Here is a 23170-nt window from a genome sequence, read left to right as displayed (position 1 = left end):
TCAATTTTCCATTTATTTTTATACTTCGAAAGTAATACGATCCAATGGGAGCAATAGTGTGATTTGGTTGGTAGCACAGCCTGCCAGCTGTAGCCCATTAAAAACGCTATCATGATAGAATCTGAGACTGATGTCTGAAGCTGATCAAAACTCTAATCTTCCCATTTTGGGTGCCTCATGACAATGAAACAAAATGTAGTTAAAAAAAACACACACACATACACAGTATCAAGCCGTTTTCATTTTGCACAGGCATTTACAATACGGAACCTTAACCAATGGAACATTTACAATAAGTGTGCAACACAGATTCTTGGAAATGTTGAAATGCCAATGACCTCTTTCACAGTCGTTAGCAGTTCTGCCATCTGTTATTTTCATTTTTTTCCCCAATCGCATTCTGTGAAGAACCATCCTACTCTGTCTCTGTTTGGTTAGTAATCTTTTCCTTTGAACTAGTGTGTTTATTACATACAGTACATTATACACTGTACAATTTGAAACAATCACCCTGTTAACTGTTTGTTTTTAAGAGAGCTGATCTATGACGATCACGCCGAGGTTGTTGTTGAAGTTTATTTTGCCATTGGACTCCACACTACAGTCTGGGTGCCGGAGTAACTCTAAGACGCCAGCTTTAAGCTCAGTTGAGGCTGTCTTACTGAAGTTCTGCACCTCAGTGAGAAAATCAAGCAGCAGCTCTCCCTTCTCATCGCCCTCGGTGAAACACTCGGTGATATCCATTTGAGACGGCAGCTCGTAGTTCCGGTAGGTCACACCCTTGGAATCCAGGATGCGTTTGATGTGTGTAGTGGTCACACACTGACTTATTTCGGTGTTACAGAGCTGACTCCCGTAGGTCTGCCATAGCTTTTCCCAACCACTCTCACCTGGAATTGACGACATGACAACAAGACTAAGTCTAAACCCGAAATGCTAATGTCAGCATTCTCACATACTCACAATGACAATGCTAACAACCAAGATGAAAAAGGATTCTCCATGCATCTTTCATTTTGGCAACACACGTGTTGTCTACATGCTGAAACGTCCCTGCACTCTGGTTTATGTTGGACGAACTAAAACAGCTTTGACTAAACAACAACAAAAAAACAACACACAAATTATGCATTATGCTTTTGCTCCACATGAAACACCGACTAACTGGCTCTGCAGAGGTTCTGAGGAATAGAGAAAATCTCACCTCTGAGAGGTGGTGACATTGTCAACTCATTGCTCTGCAGAGAGCCACACTGGATTTATTATTTCAACACAGTGGTGCCATTTGCCTCATTGAAGACCATTGAAGATTTGTTATGTTTTTTAATTGATAACACACCAGCAGTGCCATTCAAAAACATGCCTGTTCACAACTGGCTGAAAGCATGGTCCCTGTTATTGCAACTTTGTTGAGAACCGCTCATACAAACACCCAACAATGCACTTCCTTAGTGCTCAGCGACACACCTGCCATGACATAGTTGCATCACACACTCAAATAATGGTCTGCAAGAATAAAACACCAGGGGCAATCTGAGCCTGTGGGCCCTTCAGCTATAAATGATGTCTAGGAATGAAAAATATTGAATTGTATATTATTCTAACTCAGAGTACCAAAATAACTTGCAAATGGCCCCCATTCACTTAAAAAGTAAGTTGTACTTACTGACTTTGTACTTCTACTTCAAAAGGAAAACATTGTTGAACATTAACATTGACTCAAGAAATACAATACTCACTATAATAGTGAAAGATCTAGCCTTCTGCTGCTAACAGTTGCTAATTTGAGCTAAAAACAAAAATACAGCTGAGACTAATGGCATGGGCGTCGCTAGACACCTTTTACTGGGGCACGTGCCCCAGTATTGATCTGCCGTGCCCCAGTAAAATCTCCCGTTCGAGTTTTAACGAACTACTATATTTGGCAGTGGATTAATTTATATTGATAATAACGGTAAAAGAATGGATTTTCTTTTTCATCCACAATCTCAAACCAACGCAGTTTAACCCAAAATACAAGCTGAGGCGCGCACCTTGTGGTCCGGGTCCGGACCACAAGGTGCGTGCATGTCGTAGCCGGTGCACCGCTCTTTTTTGTGATTTTAGAAATAGGGGGCCTGTGCCTCAGTAGAGCTTTATGTCTAGCAACGCCCCTGACTAATTTTCAGATATTTTTTGTCATAAACTAAAGTCTTGGACAGTTCTGGAGGATAAGCTGTAATGAAGACTTTGGCCTGTTGTAGGTGCCAGATGAAAGCCAGGGGATGACGTTAGTAGGATTCATCCTCGGTGAACTATGAATTTATATTCCATCCAATGTACATGTGTATGAGCAGTACGCATCCTGACTGTATTCAGCACAACTAGAAGAAGAAGAAATATAGAATGTTTTGATTATCTGAGATGAAATCCATCCCCTTACCCGACACTAGAATGATGAGAAGCTTCCCATTCTTGTTGAGGAGACTCTGGAAGAAGCTCACTGTAGCTCCAGGATCCTTCACATAGTACAGCATCTGTTGATTTCACCACAGATAATGAGCTGGTAACTGGATTCACAGAGCCCCTAATTATAATGCTATGCTAGACAGATGTTCTAATGGGATTAATGGCGGTGGAGCTCCGCCAAATGAATATGACCTACATGTGTCAAATATACAGTCTGTGGGCCAGAAGCCCTACGAATGCAAAACTCAAACCTGTATCATGTGAATGAAGTCAGCCTTTTTGGTCATCTTTTTCCCTTTCCAGTGCTCCTCAAACACAGTGGCAGTCATCTCGTTCCAGGTAAATTTGACGTAATCTAAACCTGGTTTCTGTGACACTATACCTGCAGAGTTATGAGATACAATGAAAACATCACTGTATAGTTTTACAATAATGTTACAACATCAAAAATCCCAATCTGTCTCTCTTTGTTTGCTTCTGGTTTGTTTCTGTGTTTCCTTATTATTAGTTTCTCTGTCTTGTATTGTGACATGTATATACATATATGTGTGTGTGTGTGTGTGTGCGTGTGTGTGTGTATTCACATTCGTCACTTGTATTGCACCAAGGGAAAAAAAGGAAAACAAATCCTGCTCTGTATTGTCACTGACAAATCTCTATAACAAACAAATGTTATGCTCCTCCACATCATTACCTAAACTATAGTAACTGCACACTTAAATGTGTTTTTAGGTTATAAACTTAAAGATATGACTCGGCATGGGCCAATGTGATAATTTCACGATTATAAGAAGAAATAACCGTGGTTCCGATCATCAGCAAAATATGCTTACAACTCTTAAATGGCAGTTAAACATACCCAAATCACTTTACATTGAGTTAAGAACAAATACTTTTTTTGAGACACACAACTCTTCTTAGTGATTGATTGATTGATTGATTGAAATTTTATTTCGAACATGTAAAAAAAACAAAAAAACAAAACAAAAATTGTCACAGAAAATAACAAATAGAAATAGAAAGCATAATTAGATACATGAATGACAAACATTTGCTGAAAAGAAAAGCATGTTCGAAAAGGAGTGGGAAGAAGTTTGCACTTATCTAATCCCACCCCTTCTCCATCCCTCATTTTAGTTAAGCTTCCTTATTCATAATAATTATTAATAACATTTTCATGTATTATTACTTATTATATATATATATATATATTCTTAATGTATCCAAATATAATATAATATATATACTTTATGTAAATAAAATGTATTACTTATATGTTCATATCAAATATATACTATAATAACTGTAGTATAATATATATAATATAGTATAGTATATATAATAACTGTAATACTTTCCTCAAAAATAAATACAAAAAACAGATACAAAAATAATAAATAACAAACTAATAAATAAACAATTAACACCCAAAGATCATCAAACACCCTCATCCCTGTACCTTTCGAGAATAATTTCCTTTAACCTCTTTTTAAATAATTTTTATGTTTGGACATTGCTTGAGCTCTTCTTTCAAACCATTCCATAGTTTTACACCACAGACAGAAATACAAAAACTTTTTCTGGTTGTACGCACCTTTCGCAATTTAAATTTAAACAGTCCCTGTAAGAAATAACTCCCTTCTCTTTGGGTGAACATTCCTTGAATATTTGCTGGTAGTTTGTTATTTTTTGCTTTAAACATTAATTGTGCTGTTTGAAATTCAACCAGATCTGTCAATTTGAGTATTTCTGACTGTATGAATAATGAGTTTGTATGATCCCTATAACCAGCATTGAAAGTGGTCCGTATAGCTCTTTTCTGCAGAATAAACAGTGAATGTAATGTACTTTTGTAATTATTGCCCCAAACCTCTACACAGTAACTTAAATAAGGTGAAACCAGTGAACAATAGAGAATGTGTAGTGATTTAAGACCCAGAACCTGTTTAGCTTTATATAATACTGCAATGCTTCTCGACACCTTGGAGTGTATATGTTTTATGTGCGATTTCCAGTTTAGTTTTTCATCAATTGTTACCCCGAGGAATTTTATTTGACTAACTCTTTCAATGTCTACCCCATCAATCCGTATCTTTATTTGTTCATTTATTCTGCAGTTTCCAAATAACATTAATTTTGTTTTGCATAAGTTTAAAGATAATTTATTAATATAGAACCATAATTTTAATTTGCTCATTTCTAAATTGATCACCTCTACTAATTGATATAAATCATCACCAGAAAAAAATATGTTTGTATCGTCAGCAAACAAAACAAGCTTCAACACTTTTGATACATTACATAAGTCATTTATGTAAAGAATGAAACATTTTGGGCCCAGCACTGACCCCTGGGGAACACCACAAGCAATGTCCAAACACAGAGAGGAACAATCACCAAGTGTCACAAATTGTTGCCTGTCACTCAAGTAACTCCTCACCCAGTTGCCCACTATACCCCTGATGCCATAACTTTCCAGTTTTATTATTAATATATTATGATTTATTGTGTCAAATGCTTTTTTTAGATCTATAAATATCCCTACTGATTGTTGATTTTGGTCTATAGAATTTGTTATTCCTTCAACTGAGTCTAGTAAAGCCATTGATGTAGATCTATTTGCTCTGAATCCGTATTGATTTTAACTGAGCAGTTTGTGCTTATCTATGAAATTATCCAGTCGATTATTGAATAGCTTTTCAAGAATTTTGTAGAATTGTGGCAATAATGAGACCGGTCTGTAATTTGTGAATTGGTGTTTGTTCCCAGATTTGTACAGAGGTATGACTTTTGCTATTTTCATTTTTTTTTTGGAAATGTACCAGTTTGGAATGATAAGTTACAGATGTATGTGAATGGTTTTGTTATTCCCTCAATCACTTTTTTTTTACCACAGTCATATCAATGTCATCACAATCATTAGACTTTTTGCCCTTACAACTCAAAACAATATCAACAATTTCCCTTTCTTCCACTGCTGTGAGAAACATAGAGTACTCATTTCTATTTATTAATTTTTCCATATTTTGCTCGGATGTCCCTTGATCAGGAATTGTTCTTGCTAGGTCAGGACCAATATTTACAAAAAAATGGTTATTAAAGCAGTTGGCCACAACATCCATATTGTACTCCTCCTTTTCATTAACCAAAAAGTCCAGAACCATTTTTTATAACACTGTTCAGTATGTTCCATATTCCTTTAATATTGTTTTTGTTCTTTTCCAATATATTCCTATAGTAGTCTTTTTTATTAGTTCTTATCATTTTAGTTAACTTATTTTTATACGTTTTATATTTATTCTCAGTATCTTCAGTTTTCAGCCTTATAAAATTTCGGTACAGTGTGTTTTTCTTTTTACAAGCATTTTGTAAACCCTTTGTGATCCATGGGCATTCCGAGTATTTACTTTTTCTTGTATATTGGGTTATTGGACAGTTTTTATTGTATAATGTTGTGAATATTCTGAGAAATTCTTCATATGCACTGTTAATGTCTATTTTCTCATACATTTCATTCCAGTTATATGCCAGCAGTTCATTTTTAAAAGCCATCATCGATTCTTCAGATCTAATGTATTCTTTATTTCTGACTGGCTTAGTGAACATCCTTTTGAGTGAAAAACAACTAAACAATCTTAAAAAAGACAACCATGAGCTCTCCCTGCATAAATAAAGGATAAATACATTTTAAAAATGTATTTCTTTAGTCCTGCATTTTTTAACCGAGGCTCTATTTTCCCTCTTCTATCATGATAGTGAGCTACACATCACTCATTTATCCTGATAATGTGAATTTACCACAAATGATTATTGTGAGTGCTTTTTTATTTCCATGCGCAATAAAATCCTGTATCGTCCCATCGCTAGTTATGACTGTGAATATCAACAATGAATAGAAGAAATATGACATTGTCTAAAGACTAATTCTAATCCCAGAATGGCCAGATAATGACATAGTAATACATGTGCACATATCAACATGGCTAGGCCCTGTGTTTCTCTGAGCTAGCCTGCTCTCCATTGAAACTAAATTGATATTATTCAAAATGTTTCTTATTACTATTATTTTCCAATGTAATGAAAATAATACATCATGACTCAACCTCCTCTACTGAGAAGCCCTTTTCACTTCAGCACCTAACAACTTACATGAGGATAATTAAATCATCAGATTAGCTGCTCCTTTGTCTTTTAATCACATTCCAAGAGTTCATTTGTGGTGAACTTCTGCCTTCATCATTAACTTCATGTGCATATACTGCAATCTGTTTTATGTTGCCACCTCGACTGCTTAAAGGTTGAGAGAAAATCTTGCCTTAAGCTAATCTAGTAGAGTCAATCAGAAACAATCATATCACAAAACAAGTTATACATTATACAGTTTACTCATGTTTGACCCTTGTATGATTTCTTAGGTCAATGTTTGTCTGGAAATGTATGCTATAATATATATATATATATATATAATATAATATAATATAATTATTAATGGTTTATTATTGTTAATTATACACACACACACACACACACACACACACACACACACACACACACACACAAAGTGGACAAATTTGAGATAGCAGTTACTTACATCTCTGTCATTTTTACACTTAGCAGAATCATCTCACAGCCGGATTTAACGCTACAAAGCAAAAGTTATTTATAAATGGTACGATGGCGGCATATTTTTTACTCTCCTTTCCGTGATTACGGCACAATCTTCTGTGTAAAAAAAAAATCAATGGATCACTCGGGAGGGTGTGCTATGGCAAGTGTGACACCTAGTGGGAAAGGTCGGTATAACCGGTCCGGTCCGGTCTTTGGCTTAGTATCAGACCGTTTAGAAAATGTTTAAACCGGCCCAAGCCTACAATGCATCATCAATTGACACAACAGATCACAATAAGGAACCTTGAGATCACCTCAGATTTACCTACAGCATAATTATGATAGTGTTTTGAACATATATACGTGTCAATCATTTGTGGGACTCACTAAAAGTCTGTGAAACTACTGGTCAGAGAGCTGCAGACTTGCATGTGGTAGAGATTCAGAGTTTGACTCAAGACACTTCAGAAAAGTGGATATTTGCTGACATGAGTGCTTGAGTCTGGGCTGCTGCTTAAAGGACCATCCCCATCCTACTGTAATACATGAATAACTGCATTCATAATGTATTAGTGAGAAAGCCGGGGGCAGCAAATGTATTCTTGGGATTGAAAAATCCAATGAACGGTAAGAAAGTCCCTTATTTGTGGTTAAATGAAATATTGAAACACATTTTGGGGGCATGGGATTTTACAGATACAGTATTGGTATGTGGGATGCATGCATGCCTGTAAAGACCGTACCTCTGAAGTTTTGAAGCTGAGTCCCACTAGGCTCCACCACCTCGTTATCCACCGTCACCCCAGGGTGCTTCAGATGGAGCTCGGAAAGCATCTCGAGGTCAATTTCACCTACAGACACCATGAAAATTTGGGATTGAAACTATTTCTTAAGACAATTTTGACCTACTCTCTCCACAGTATACCAACGTCAATAATAAACTAGAAAAGTGCACTCATTAACAGATCTCCACCAGGTGTGTCTGCAATGGCCGCCGCTGTAAGGTTTGATTGAAAGAATACAACCCACAACTATCCCCGTCAAGACCGCAACATGCTTTTTTAATTTGCTAAAGGATTGTATAGGAGCGTTTATATTAGTGAAAGTAACTAATCCTAACCCTAACCCTGGCCATGACAGTATATTTTGTCAACCTGCATCATCATCACAATTCAAATGGTGCCGCAGATTTAATCAGGAAAAAGCGTGTCACTTTTGCAGGAAATTATACATTTGATGTTGTGTTAATCTCAGTTAAAAAAATCTCGACTCAAAGCTCATAAACAGAGTTACCCCAATGTATTCATTTCAATATAATTTAGCCACAGGCAGACAATTTTCTTCGAGTCCTTATCGAAGCTGACAAGTTGACATGTACAGGAGTAAATCCAAGCCAAGAATCATCAAATCTAGACAGGCGCTGAATCTTTCTGATTGGATTGAATAATACCTTGCAGGGGAGTTTGTAGTCATCCTAATGGATTTTACAGTCCATTAGAGAATCAGTACCGCCGCTCCATTGTGATACTGACATGATAGCTCAGGTATATTAGAAGAATGGGATCTGACATAAGTGAAGGGTAATGGCACTCATGGGCTCATACTGCAGTGGGTTTGCTCAGGAAAAAATGACATACACGCATCATGAGTGCTGGAGAACAATGTGGAGTCAAACCACAGACTAGCGCAGTCACTCTGTCTGCGACTAAGGTTAAATATTAACCGACAACTGTACAGATTCACACATTCTTGGCAGTGATGAGGGTGAAGGTTGTTCTGGCCACGGCCTTAAACGACAGCAGAACACTAGGAACGGTTACAGCAGGCAGATTCAACAACGCCTCCTCACCTTCGCTGTCTGCTGCAGAGGTCGCTCAGCTATTTACCATGTCACCGTTACATAGAGCACAAGATAAGTTCAGCAGTGAAAGTGTCCTATGCTGTGTTCTTACCAGATCCACTTCCAACTCCAATAACATTTAGATTGGACTTTCCATCTCCAACGCTGTGGGGAGAGCAGAAAAGCACTTTCAGTCTTCAGAATAGTCTGGACATTCAAATCCTCCAACCTGCCAAATGTGGGTCACTTTTTTGGGGCTTGTACCTGTCAATTTTGCTCGACACATGAGATGTTCCGCTGTGGCGTCATTCACCCTCGGAGTTTTAATATCACACTTTCGAACTGACTTGTGAGTAGGGGTGGTAAAAATAGTTGATTCTTCGATGCTTCGCAATTCTCGATGCAGAGAAGTTAATAATGGTAATTTTAAAACTGAAATTAGTTTGCCCGCTGCGACATTCAGTTCGCCTGCTGCAGAGCGCTACAGAAAGTGCCTGCTGATTCTCTGCTGTACACGCATGCGCACCAAACACACATGTGCGATAATGTTTCATAATTCATGGCTGAAATAAGCACTATTGATGCTTTGTACATTTGTGGGAGTCCCAGATACACCAGGAAACTAAACGCCGTCCTGTCTAACTTAACCCGGAGAGGGGTCTGGTTAATCTTATAGAGCTGTATTCACTCAATCAATCAAAAAACGATGTTGTGATTTAATTGCAATACATGGATAGAGTATGCCGAAGTAACGACGATTGGTAAAAAGTCCAAAGTCATGGTTTGTTAAGTCTGTCCGTTAAGACGATACGCAAATAACTTTAAAAATGCATACTTTTTGCACAATGTGTTGAAATGCAAGCGGTATAAAGTAGCATAGCATTGGGATACGCTGCTTATTATCCATAACAGGAGGATTTTGTGATAAGAAAAGTCTTATTCTTATCTTTGACTGAGAGCGGCTTTTAGTCTTTAATGACAGAGAGAAGAAAAATGATTGTGTTTTAATATTAAAGACATAGTTCCCTTTAAACCCCATGATGTTCTTCTTAGAACTTAAAGGAAGGAGTAAAATTTCTATAAGCACTCACTTGTTGTCATTCACATATGCACAACAAGCTTGATAAAACCATATAATTTCCACATTGCTGCAGTGTGTGTTGGTTGATTTGCACAGGTTAGGTTTCTAACATTTCTGACAGTGTAATTGGTTAAATTGTTCATATACTACTACCAAAATCTAAAAAAAATAAATCATGATTAAATGCTTAAAGCTTATACTCGACTCTGCAAGGGCTTTTAATTTGAAACGACAGTGAAGACACATTGGCGGAGCTCTAAAAAGCCTTTGGGCAACGCGCAACCGTGGAGAGGCAGGGAGAAAGTCAACGAGAGAAAGATAGATTTAACACGCTCAACGTTCAGTTGGACAGAATTTACAGTTTAAAAGAACATTCATCATTAAGATTATTCTCTATTGATATTCATTGCCAACTAATAGCTACATTGTGAAATAATGGTCCATGTAATCTAACTTCAATGTTAGCAAACTCAGTGTGCCTTTATTTAAATGCCGGGGGAAGTCTAAAGTCTGTCGCCTGCCCCGGCTGCTGAAGAAAATCTGTAGAGGAAACACTCTACAGTACTCATTTACTTATGTTACATTGTACTGTAATGATGGGATGATAGAGGATTTTAATCGCACATCGGGATAAAAACGTCACAATAACTTGATCATGGGAAAACCGTAAATGTCGACAGGAAAAAGCTGTCTAGTTCGCCGTCATGGTAGAAAAGTAAAAAATAGAACCTGAATTACAGGCTTGGGCAAGGAGGGAGGACTCAGACGCAGGGCAGAGGCAGTTTAAACAGGCTTTTATCCTAAATAAAAAAAGAACAAACAAAAGATAGCTCCACAAGGAGGAAAAACAAGGCTAACTGCTATAAACAAAAACTACAAACAAAAAACGCAAAAAATACCAATTTGGCAAGGCTATGGACCATGGAGGGTCTTGCCAACACGCAAGACGAAAGACGAAACACACTGGCCAGAGACAAGGGGAGATGCAGACTTATACACAGAGGGATAATGGGCAACAGGTGAAAACAATCAGGTATGACGTCAGACTGGGGACACATGAGGAAGGGCAAGTGACCTGAAATGAGAGGGGACTTACTCTTTCAAAATAAAACAGGAAATTCACAAGACAAAAACCAAGACAAGACAAACCTCACCGGCGTGACACTGAAAAAGTATTTGTTAAAATAATTTGTCCTTTATTTGTGAAGGAAGACGTTATGGTTCATGATCATCTTATTTAAGATTGTTTGATAGTCTTTCACTATAAAAGATGTGTCTTATCTGCAATAAAATACTTTCTTGACAAAGTGTTCTTGTTAAGTGAGGCCAGTATGTTTTAGTGGAATTTAAAGACTGTTAAGCATATTTTGATAATTATCGGAATAATATCGTGAATCACAATTTTTATGACATTTTCAGATCATCCCATCCCTACTGTACGGCAATCTGTTCCGCGTCACTCCTTGGCTGCTTAATCAGCAACAATCATATCCCAACACAAGTGAAATGTCACAAGAGTAAACTAGACTGACCGTTGGTGTCACTTTACATTTACACTAATATTTGTATTCCATTACAGTTAAGACACACAACGTGATGGTGAATCATATGCATCATACCATACCATATCATATGGTTGTATAAATAAAGGATAAATACATTTTAAAATGTATTTCTGTATCGTATTTTTAAAACCAGGTTCTATTTTTTACTTCTCTACATAGATTTAGACAGCTTTTCCCAGACAATACTTAAGATTTTCCCATGATCAAATTATTGTGACTTTTTTTTTATCCCAATCTGCAATAAAATCCTATATCATCCCATCCCTTAAATTCACTCTCATGTATTATATTATATATAATATATATATATATAATATATATATTATGTGTGTGTGTGTGTGCGTGTAGCAGATTACCTGGCCAGTATATCTGGCAGCGTATTGTGGATGAAGTCCTGCATACACTGATGCTCAGACGAACGCTCCAGAAAAAGCTGGAAGGATTTCTGGTATCTGCTATCATCATCAACCAGACTCTTCAGTGACGATGCCATGGCAAACAAGCTGGCAAAAAACAAAACAAAAATATTCCCATCAACAACTAAGAAGGTCAGAACTGTAATCTCCATAATGTGTGTGTTTTTCTTTTCAATTTGTTTTCGATTTGTTTTTCGTTTTTTGTTTTTTACACTGTTGCTGTTGGTGGTGTTACTGTAACATCTGTGTAAGGAGTTAAGAGGGGTTTCTTTCCATAATGTTTTCACTCACTGCAGAATAAGTACTGAATAAGTATTGCAGAGAAATATATGAATTAATAGATTTAGCCAGATTTGAGCAATGGCAGACGTATTAGCCCTGAATATAATATTAATGTGTTGGTACCTCAGGGTTTGTGTCTATGAAACAATTAATGGATGCAGATTGAATTGTTTCTGAACATTCAGATTGGAGGGTGGAAACACAACCACGCACCTCCACAGGGGGTCTTTCCCCCTCCCCCATCTGCCTGCAGGCCTGTGTCACTGGAAGTGACATGTACCTGTGAACTCCAGATTCCATTCTGATTGGTAAACTGCAGTGGAAGTTGGCTACCAAGCAGACCAAGTTGGAAACTTCCTCTTACTCCTGCGACCTCAACCTGAACAGAGGTCTCCTCTTTTTCTACTGAGATGTCGACCTGAACAGAGCTCTCCCCTTTTCCTGGGATTTGGACCACAAGTCTCAAGTCCCCAAGCAGCACACTCAAAACAGCCAACAAGCTGGCTGTTGGAGCCTGCTTCTGTAACAAAGGCAAGAATTCCTAGTCGAGACGCATCACACGAGAAATTCCTCCATCCACAACTTCAAGGACAGCAACTTTCCTCACAGGAACCTGAAGACAGCAACCTTTCTTCAGAGGAACAACCAACCCTTCTTCAAGGACTGGTAACAATCTGGGCATAGCTTAGGACAGAAACTGAATGACATTAATGTCTCCAAGTGATTTTCTAGTTGATGTATTGTTGAGTTAAGTGTGTAGTTCAGTTGTTAGTGATCTAGAACACAGTTTGCATGCTCACTAATCCAACTTTCCTAATAGCTCTACATATATTATACTTTTTATACACGAATATAGAAACCTGTTCTCCAGGCAGGGCCACACGGCCTCCCACAAAGAACACCCCCACTCCACACACACACACACACACACACACACACACACACACACACACACACACACACTTATTTAGTGTTTAGTTAGATAGGCCACTTAAACTTAAGTGTATGTTTATTTGTTTATTGTTAATAAACCACTTTTGAACATACTGCTGTGTTATAAATGTTGTATAAGAATGAATGATATCAACCTCTTCTCTGCAAAGAATTCACAAATCCTTCAACTGTTTGTATACTCATATGCTAATAGTTATTATTTATTGGCATTTGAGTAAAAACACCTTTATAGTGAGACTGAGTACAGGTTCGGTTATCTTGTCCCTAATTTCAGGGTGGTGCCCCGTTTATTATTAATTATATTAATATCAATAAAGCTATTGATATTAATGAGTATCTATTCATAATTTGCTGCTGCTAGTTTCCCAACAAATGTGTTGCATAACATTACGTTCTGCAGTGGCTCCAAAGGAAGCTACAACAGTGAATGACTCATTTTACTATCAGTGAAAACTTGTGCGAATTTCCTTTATTAATGTCACAATGAAGAGACAGGCAGTCAGCAGATGGTGGAGAGGTAACAGTAGACTCTTAGAAATAAGGGTTCCAATAGGGTTCTTCTACAAGGGCTGAGGTTCTACCTGGAACCATTTGCTTCTGAAAAACCCTTTCCCGAAGGAAGGGTTTTTCAAGGGTTCTTGGTAACACTAATGGTTCCAGTAAGAACCATTTTGATCGAGAGAACCCTTTAAAACCCCTTTCCTGAATAAAGGGTTTTAAAAGGGTTCTTGGTAACGCTAAGGGTTCCAGTAAGAACTATTTTGATCCAGAGAACCGTTTTTGGAAGAAAGAGTTCTTCAGGGATTGTTGGAAGCATGGATCCTGTGTCACCAGGGAACTTCCTGATAACACTTACCAATAATGGTAATACAATTCCTTGTGACTACTGATACAAATACTTTTCATATACATTTTTTGTTTATTTGTTTATTTCTTCTTCTCCAGATCCTGTTGATCAAACTGTAACATAATTGCCGATCTTGGGATTTGAACACCCGCCACCCAATCTAAAGTCACTGGCAGTAGTGACTGAGCTAACCTGCTAGCTGGGTGGAGTCATCAGGTCCACCATACTAGTCTATTACCTTACACCTTCTGATCAGACATACAAATAATGAAACTGAAATGTTACCAATTTATTTTCACAACCATTAATTATAAGAACGCAAGACCTTCATCAGCAAATCTTGTTGACCCAGGCAAAGATTAGCTGTGACTGGGATTTTAACCCCCACCCTCCAAATCTTAAATCTGTACCATTACCCACTGAGCTATCCAGCAGAATGTGTAGAGCAGGGACTCCTCTGACTCGCCACACTCACTCGCACAGCCAGGTTGACAGCTCCTTCATGTCAGTGGTCAGACAGAGGGAGCTGATCATAGGGGTATTCCATCAAACTCGCTAAGCGCAAAGCCGGGCTAATTTCGATAAGCCTCGCTACCTTTAGCGAGAGTTGCGTTCCATCAACGTGACTTGAGGCACTCTCCGCTAAGTAACCATGGGAATTTATCCGACCAAACTAGCCTGCCCCGGGGCAGGCTAACCATCAGGCTTACTTTAGCGGGGGTTTCAGAGAAGTCCGTCTCTCGGAAACAACTGTACCAGCAGAAGGTTCCGCCAAGCCTAGTCCTCGTGATTTCGTCACGTCAAAGACCAAAAATTACCAAAATTACATATATTAAGTACGAACAGACTATATTTTCATCAAGCGTCTAAAAATACATGCTTGCAATTAAAAAATATGAATAAATCGTTTATTTTGTTTAACACCGACTGGCCATATCATAACTTAAAACCCCCAGTTGGGTGAGTGGTGATGCACCTGCCCTCGGATGTGGGCATCGCAGGTCCGGCGAGAATATCTCATGTGTGTTTTCTTTTTTTTTTTTTGCCTGTATAATTGTCTTTAGATCAGAGAATTAGACCAACATTTTACCTTAACTATAAACCTTACCTATAAATATGTCATACAATTTCCCCAGAATCCAAATATAACTTGCAAAAACATGATAGACATAAAGATGTTATTATTAATAGCATGTTATAGATCCCAATGACAAAGGCAATTTTCAGCCACATAAATTCCTTTCAGGTGAGTTCATTAATAGGTTCATTGAATGTATTCATTAAATTGTTGAGATAAATGAGTTGGTCAATGTAGATGCATTTACTAGAGAGAGAGAGAGAGAGAGTTCCGGCCAAAGAAAGAAGTTTCACAAACTTCCATAGTCGGGGATTGAACCATGCCCGGCCGCATGTAAAGCCGGCGCATTACCTCTACACTATCCTCACGTTAGAGAAATTGTAGTCAGTGTTATATTAGAACATGTTACTCTTAACGGTACTTCCGTATTAAATCGCTTGGCAATTCTTGCCCAAGCAGCCTCACGATTTTTATTTATCACTACAGCATTCCCATTATTGGTTATGATGGGTTTGTACCCTCATACAGTTCCATTAATAATTTTTGCTCTGGTCTTTTCTGCCATTTTCTCGATGATTCGACATTCACGGTTCTGGTCTGGCTTCATATACCGTGAACGGCGTAACACTAGACAACTTTAACCTGGCTTGAATAAGCCTCAACAAGGCACGGCTGAAATGCGTTAATGGAATGTGTTTAGCCGCAAGTGGAAGTTGGCGTTAGTTCTAACCAGGCTTAACCAGGTAAACGCCGCTTTAATTAGCAAGTTTGGTGGAATACCCCTCATGTGTCTGTTTAGCTCTGTCTGTACAAACTGTGACTTCTGCTTTTAGGTCACAGTATCAATTCCCATGTTGACGGATATCATACCTTGCTGGTTGCCATACCAGACAATTAGCTCAGTTGGCTAGGAGCTGGTTCTTAGTGCCAGACAATGTGTGTTCAAGCCCCAACAAGGGTGATAGTTGTAATACATCAAAATACCTGGTAGTTTTTGTGAAACAAATGTACAACATTTTAGAGTCATGGTAGATGATGTTTGACAAAAACATATCAGAATTTTACCTCAAACACTGATTTTTGACTGTGAATGGCTTAGTCAATTTGTGAAGCCACAGTTGAGTTGCCACTTACCAATTAGGTCAGTGCGATAGACAATGGTCTTTGGTTCCAGAAATTGTGGATTTCAGCCTCAACTGGTGCAAAATGTGCAACATTACAATGTCAACTGTCTTGCCTTCCTATTCTCCTGTTTGTTGCTCAGAATTGCCTAAAGTTGCCAAAAATAGTCTGGACCCGACCCATTGCTGCGCAGCAGCTATAATTGTGTTTATTTTTTAAAAGTTTAGTTACACTACTCCCTTCTTTAGGAGGAAATGACACACAGCAAAGAAGCAGCAAGGGGAATTGAACCCTGGGTCCCTACAGCAAGGATATAACCCCTCTTTCTGGGGCGTCTAAGTGAGCTATACTACTCACTGGACAAAGGCTTTTGAAAGTTTGTTACAAGTCAGGTGATCTAGAGATACAGTTTGAAGTTGTGAGGCCTGGTTGATGCAGAGTGACCATGTTAATGCCTACTGAGGTGATGTGTGGATTAGTGACAGACAATTTGAAAAATATTAAACACTTATTTTACAGACAATTTTACTCATGTATTTGTCTCCTCCTCATACTTTTCCATGATCAGCCTCATCCCATGGCTGCTGTACCCTGCTTACTGGCTTAGTCAAGTTGTGAAGCTGCAGATAAGTTCAGTGATAAAGGAAGGTCTTTGATGTCAGAGGCCAAGCCTTAACTGATGCAAAAATCATATAGTAATGCTGACTTTGGGGCTACCGCATCAGGGTTTCTTGATCCTGGGAATTGAACCTTGATCTCCCAGGGGAAAGGGAGAGGTTTGGTGTGTTGGGCCTGCGAGCTGGCCCAATGGTGGCTGTCATGTCTGACTTAAAAGCTGGTTGCCCCATGGATTGCACCATATAGTCTGGTCTTCCCCCTCTACAAACCAGGTGTGACATACCAATAGTGATTACTGCGAACAGAACAAAGAAGAACAGAAGAGAGAGAGAACAGAAGAAACTTCAGAGAATCAAGGTGAGCTAAATATAATATATATTTCAGCATGCTTGACCCTAGCTGAGGACTTTTATGGTGAAAGGTGGACTAAGCATTTGTTTCTTGTTATGTTTTGTTCATTTGCTTGCTTGTTTGTTTTCTTGTAGAAATGACACAGCTTGGACGAAAGCCGAAGCCGAATTGGCTTGAAAAAGAGGGTTTTGCTGAGATTTCCATTATTGTTATAATACGTAACATTTTGAGTACTTGTTACATAACACTGAAAAGTATTTTAACATTATTTAAACCAATGTGAAAACTTTGTGGGGTTCCCTCACTTTCTCATGATTCTGTTCCACTGTCACAATTACTACGTACAGTATGTACTCTGATTCCTTTCATTGGACCATGCATTATTTTATTGTTTGTAGATAGCTTACAATAAGGCGCAGTAAATGCAGTAAGTGCACCTTGGATTGATGGAACTCAAACTCTTTTTTGTCTCCCCTTTCTGCCATGTCACCATTGCTGGAGATTACACAAATCCACGACTGAGGACAGCATGGTGTGTCTGGCCTGTCATGTTGCTGATTCCACTGGACCTATGCTGACTTTTGACCTGTTCTCCCCTGAGACCTACACAGCCTGTTCTGTTGGACTATCTTTAAATAAATGTTTTTCTCATTAAAATGTTTTGAATGTTTGTTCAATGTCAACATGATAAATGACCACAATATAATATGAACTAAACTGATCTGTATAGAACCCTCAGAAGACGGTTATTTGTGAAAACCTTTGAAAAGGGATGTTTTTAGAACCCCCTGTGTGAGGTCTAGATGAAACCCTTGAAACATGAAAGGGTTCTTGGTGGAACTCCTTTTGTAGGTTCTAGATGAAACCCTTGAAAAGCGAAAGGGTTCTTAGTGGAACTCCCTGTGTGGGTTCTAGATAAAACCCTTGAAAAATGAAAGGGTTCTTAGTGGAACTCCCTGTGTGGGTTCTAGACGTAACCCTTGAAAAATGAAAGGGTTCTTAGTGGAACTCCCTGCGTGGGTTCTTTGTAGAACCTCTCATGGGGGGTTCTGGGTGGAACCTTACACACACAGTTCTAGGTATAACCCTTTATGTGGGGTTTTCGGTAGAACCTTCCAAAAGGGTTCCAGGTGGAACCTTTATAAAAGGTTCTACCTGGAGCCAAAAAGGGTTCTCCTATGAGGACAAGCCGAAGAACCTTATATGGTTCTACTTAGTACTTTTATTTCTAAGAGTGTAGTCTACTTTTGGCGTAAGGCGCAAATAAAGTCCATTCATTCAAGGCGAATTACAGCTGGCGGAGTGGAAGTTTGGCTGACCGGCGCGCAGTGCGCACACGTCACCAAGACCTCACAGGCAGGTTTCCACAGTTCGAGGTACATTTAAATGCAATAAACAATCACAACAAACACTATTTCATGCAACTAATTGAATCAACACGTGAATTTATATCTATATAGATTGTCCCGTCACATCTGACGTCAGATCAAAGGCGGATGGCATGCGCAACGGAAACTCAGCCTCTCAGACCAAAACATCTCCCTCTCTCTCTCCTGTTTTTTATAATATCGGCATTGTTATTATTATGATACGCACGCACAGCGCGTGATGCACGTGGTGGGAGCAGCGGCGCTGCTTCTGTCATTAGGCGCGTTTCGAATCATGCATGCGCATGCATTTGCCTCGCAAAACCAGGCATTCTGGGAAAAAAACGTCACAAATGCAAACATGTCACATGACTTTAAAAACTTGCGGTATCTCCAGGGTACGTCCCTCCGCATGCTTTTCTGTGCAGATGGTCTCAAATAAGTGCGGACATAAGACACTCCCCTCAACGTTGCCCTAGTTGGTTAGAATTATCACGTGGTATTTCCCAAGTGAGAAAATTCCTCAGCCTCCGTCAACAAGGGGAGTTCAAATGCCTCGGCTCGAATTCGTCAGCGGCGAAGAAAGCCAGTGTTATAAGAATTTTGTATAACCACATGATTTTAGTGTTTTAATGACTTTAGTATTTCCACTGATGACCTAAACAGGGCCTAAAGCTATCCTGCAGAACAGCTAACCGTTATCAGGGGCCCTGTGCACATGATGTCTTGTATTACATGTTTTCAATGACGTTATCTCCTGTGCCTTTAAAAGACTCAAGTCACAACAATGATTTGAGCACTTCCTCTGTAGCATCCTCACACGTTGTTGCACTGTAACTGCTCCTCTTGTACAAGATTAAAGTCAGACGTCGACTTTACTTATGTCTCCGATCTCCTCCTTAGGTGAATTTATTCGTTTCCGGAAAAATTCTTTTAACAGCCAGCGCCACTGGGTAGACCATATTCTTTGTGCAAAGTCCGTGAAGTTTCCCCTGGCGCGATAGTTTTTGTTATGTAATTATTAATAAAGTTTAAAAAAAAGTCCGTGAAGTGCACCTGTGTCCGACCTGACGTGGTGGGAACTTGACGTGTTTATGACGAGTTCCGGCGGATCCTCTCAAGTCTCGTGCATGCATAGGCGCAAATGCATGCGATCTGAAACGCAGCCATTGGGTTGTCAAGTGACGGAACTTGCACTGAACCTCCCCTAACGCATTAAAGGTGAGGAGAGGAGCTCATTTGATTGGTGAAGATCTGAATCGGCTGTATTAATCCCAGTCCCTCGTCTCCCACTCACGCCTTCTTCTCCTCCCTCTTTCCCACTTGCGCGGGTGGGCGAGACGGGAGGTGTGCCTGCGCGAGCCTGCGCGGTGCATGAAACTTGCAAAGTCCAGGCGGACACAGCCCATCGGCGTGGCGCACATGTGCTGCGCGCTGACTACACCTAGTCTACGAAACTAGGGCCCAAAATGTTAATGTTGATGACTGACAGTGAGTTGTCATCAATAAAACTGCAGTTTCCACATTCTTTTGTATTATGATGTTTTTAGTTTTCTGAAAACTATTTGGTTTTCACCAAACCCGTAGTCATATCGTATCATATCGATATCGAGATATCTGGCATGAATATCGAGATATGACATTTTTTCCATATCGTTCAGCCCTAGTACCCGTGTAGACAGTCTAAAATGTTTGAGTTTTTATTTGATTGGTGACTTTATGTTAATGTTGATGACTGACAGTGAGTTATCATCAATAAAACTGCAGTTTCCACATTCTTTTGTATTATGATGTTTTTAGTTTTCTGAAAAATATTTGGTTTTCACCGAACCCGTAGTCATATCGTATCATATTGATATCGAGATATCTGGCATGAATATCGAGATATGAAATTTTGTCCATATCGTTCAGCCCTAGTTCCAACTCAAGTTAATAAACGTGAGAGCACGACATATTCTGCTTCTACTCAATGTAACACACATTACACCCCTACAGAGGTCTGGGCACGTCCTCATGTCCTGGAAACGCCCCTGCACCCTCAGTGCTTGATGTGATCGGGAATAGAACCAGCAAGTTGTTCCTTGCTCACTAACGGTGACAGCACCATCATGTTCATTGTGCACGCGGTGTTTAAACTGCACAGACTTGAGGCAAAACACGACATTTTTGTTGTACTTACATGTTGTGCAGGAGTGAATCCGTAGTGTGTGCAGACTGGAATAAAACCGTCCCACCAGCCACCGCTTCCCTTTAACCTTTAACATAGTACCTAGTAGTTCTCAGTACTTGAGTCTCAGTAGTACTTGGTAGTACTCAGTACTTGAGTCTCAGTAGTACTGAGTACTTGAGTGACAGCTGAGCTCGGTGACATGTATCAAACTTATCAAACTCATCAAATACACAATCCAACAACTCCAAAACGCTTTTGTGGACAAGTTGTGACCTGCACATTCACCACGCTATGTGATAATAATGTAATGTTATGAGACGGAGCCATTTTGGAGGTAAATTCATGCAAAACTGCTGATGCGCGTTCCTTTCAGGGACAGTTTTTCAGCAAGCAGTCTCTGTATTTGCCTCTAAAACAACTCCGTCTCGTTTGAAATCTCGAAGAATCTCATCGTAATGTATATACACTCCGGCAGTAGCCCCCGTGGCCCTTTCAAAATTTCCCGCGGGGGAATTTTCTAGTTGTACATTGCTGTTTCCGTCACGTGTTCTAGCTTGAGACAACATTTCAAATTAATTCCCTAACTGTCTCTGCCATGCATTTTAGTTAGCGTGCCTTTGGCAAAGAATTAAGTAAGCAGCCTACAGTAACTCTGAGGAGCCGTCCACACAGAAACGTTTTTTTGTGTGTAAACGCAGAAGTTGACCATCCACACAGATCCGGTGTTTCCTTTTTTTAAACCAGGTCCCAGGGTGAAAAAAGAAAAAAACGAAGCTCCCCCTTTTCATGTTCCTTTTCATGTAGATGGCAAAAATGCATACAATGACGTTATTGCCCCGCCCCTTTGACCCTCTATTATTATTATTATTATTATTATTATTATTAATTGATAAGCGGCAATTCTTCTGAGAAGCTGAATTTCCCTCTGAATAGGTTCTATCTACTGTATACGTAACATAAAATGCTATCTTCCTTATGATATAAAGAAAAATGCAAATCATATTTTGAATAATTTCATTTTAATGCATCAATTTGGGGAATTTTGAGAACCAAAATATGACATATCGTTTCCTGACTAATTTCTTACAAACTGCTGATACTGATACAAATGTTGACATACTAAATGGGGTTGAGGAGTTTAAGCATTCAAGAAAAGATGAAAACAAACATGACTAAAACACAGTGCTGAGCCTTTAAACTATTAGTTTATTATGACTGTTATTATTATTAATATAAGTAGGTGAATATTCCTCCGCCTTCCTTGGTGTTTTGGTTTTGACTAAAGCCTCGTTCATACGTCGCCACTCGCCCATCTCTGAGCGACAGCTGTCAATAGGCGAATTCGACTTGATGTAGCCGCCTGCAGCGCGCTACCTAACGAGATGTATTGTGGGTTGAAAGCGATGCATGATGGCTAGAATTGTGTCCGACTTAGCAGCCGACTGCAAAGACGTCACAGGGTCGCGACCATATCACGTGACCCAAAACATCGCAGGAACAAGTTTTTAAGAGCCGCTTTTTGCAGCGCTTGGCAGCGCGGTCTACGGTGGCTGCAACTGGCTTGTCCACACCTCCGTTACAGCGGATTGGTTCTTATTGGTTAAAAGTTCAATGACGTGTGTTCAGGTCCGCACTCGGCGGCCACCTTGTGGTGAAATGATTTGCCTTTTTATTTTGGTCGCTTTGATGTCATGGCTTGATCTAAAGTTCTGTGCATTGTGTTTTGAGTAGGCCTATTTATATGTGAGGTCTGGTTAATACAAACATGATAAGAAGAATGATAATACAAATATACTGAAAAAATAATGCCTTCCACATGTTGCCTTGCATGTGTGTGTGTGTGTGTGTGTGTGTGTATATAGTATATATATATATATATATAACATATCCTCTTTGGTTTGCTGCTGTGTTCTATCGCTTGAGCACCATAGTCACGTTGACTTTGTTGTCCGACTTGACGGCGTTTGGCTGCCGTCTCTTTTAGAGCCCGCCCCCTCAGACACCTGCAGCTCTCGTCGGCGTGATAAGTCAAGTCAAGCCAAGCCCATCCTGAACAAGCCTATTGAACGTGAATGTGTTCTAGCGGAGTGTGGCCAGGACAGGCGATGCGATGTGGGCGGGGACGGAGAGAAAATAACTTTAACTTTCTGCGATGCGAGTACCAATCACAATGTAGAATAGAGATGATTGACAGTTGACGTCAACAGATAGTTCCACAGAGATTTGCGGCTTGAACTAGGCGTCGGCGGCAGTTTTTTTTTTTTTTTTGCCAGCGATTATAATTCAGCGAGAAAGCGAGTGATGGGCGAGTAGCGACATATGTGTGAACGGGGCAGCCGCGAGGATTTTCCCTTATAATACGCGCTGCTGCCCTCCTGTTGAGGCCGATCATTAGAGCCGCTATTTAAGTCCATTTGCCTTGA

At 39.4% G+C, this 23170-nt stretch overlaps 2 protein-coding genes across 2 annotated transcripts in view; both read right to left on the bottom strand.

Moving 5' to 3' along the window:
* Positions 1–23170, bottom strand: part of LOC311022348 (histamine N-methyltransferase A-like) — a 72774-nt gene that overhangs the window by 25291 nt on the left and 24313 nt on the right. The gene's annotated exons all lie outside the window — the stretch shown is intronic.
* On the bottom strand, positions 515–20797 carry LOC311022492 (histamine N-methyltransferase-like). The gene is made up of 7 exons (XM_084023775.1): positions 20757–20797; positions 11899–12045; positions 9009–9061; positions 7800–7907; positions 2700–2830; positions 2423–2516; positions 515–890 (listed from the first exon to the last, which is right to left on the bottom strand). The coding sequence occupies exons 2-7, from the start codon at positions 12033–12035 to the stop codon at positions 529–531; spliced, it is 885 nt and encodes a 294-aa protein (XP_083879901.1). The 5' UTR covers positions 12036–12045; positions 20757–20797; the 3' UTR covers positions 515–528.

Source organism: Eutrigla gurnardus (genome assembly GCF_963514095.1).
Source record: "Eutrigla gurnardus genome assembly, chromosome: 12".
In the NCBI taxonomy this organism is placed as follows: domain Eukaryota; kingdom Metazoa; phylum Chordata; class Actinopteri; order Perciformes; family Triglidae; genus Eutrigla; species Eutrigla gurnardus.
Note: the sequence above shows the minus strand (reverse complement) of the source record. Positions and strands in the feature narration are given on the sequence as shown.

What these genes read in the sequence shown, in the direction of transcription:
- LOC311022492 (XM_084023775.1), bottom strand. Translation starts at nt 12,035, where the DNA reads ATGGCATCGTCACTGAAGAGTCTGGTTGATGATGATAGCAGATACCAG. An exon ending in TGGAGTTGGAAGTGGATCTG is followed by an intron (nt 7,908 to 9,008) that starts GTAAGAACACAG and finishes TGGTGTCTGTAG; the next exon opens with GTGAAATTGACCTCGAGATG. An exon ending in ACTTCATTCACATGATACAG is followed by an intron (nt 2,517 to 2,699) that starts GTTTGAGTTTTG and finishes TGAAATCAACAG; the next exon opens with ATGCTGTACTATGTGAAGGA.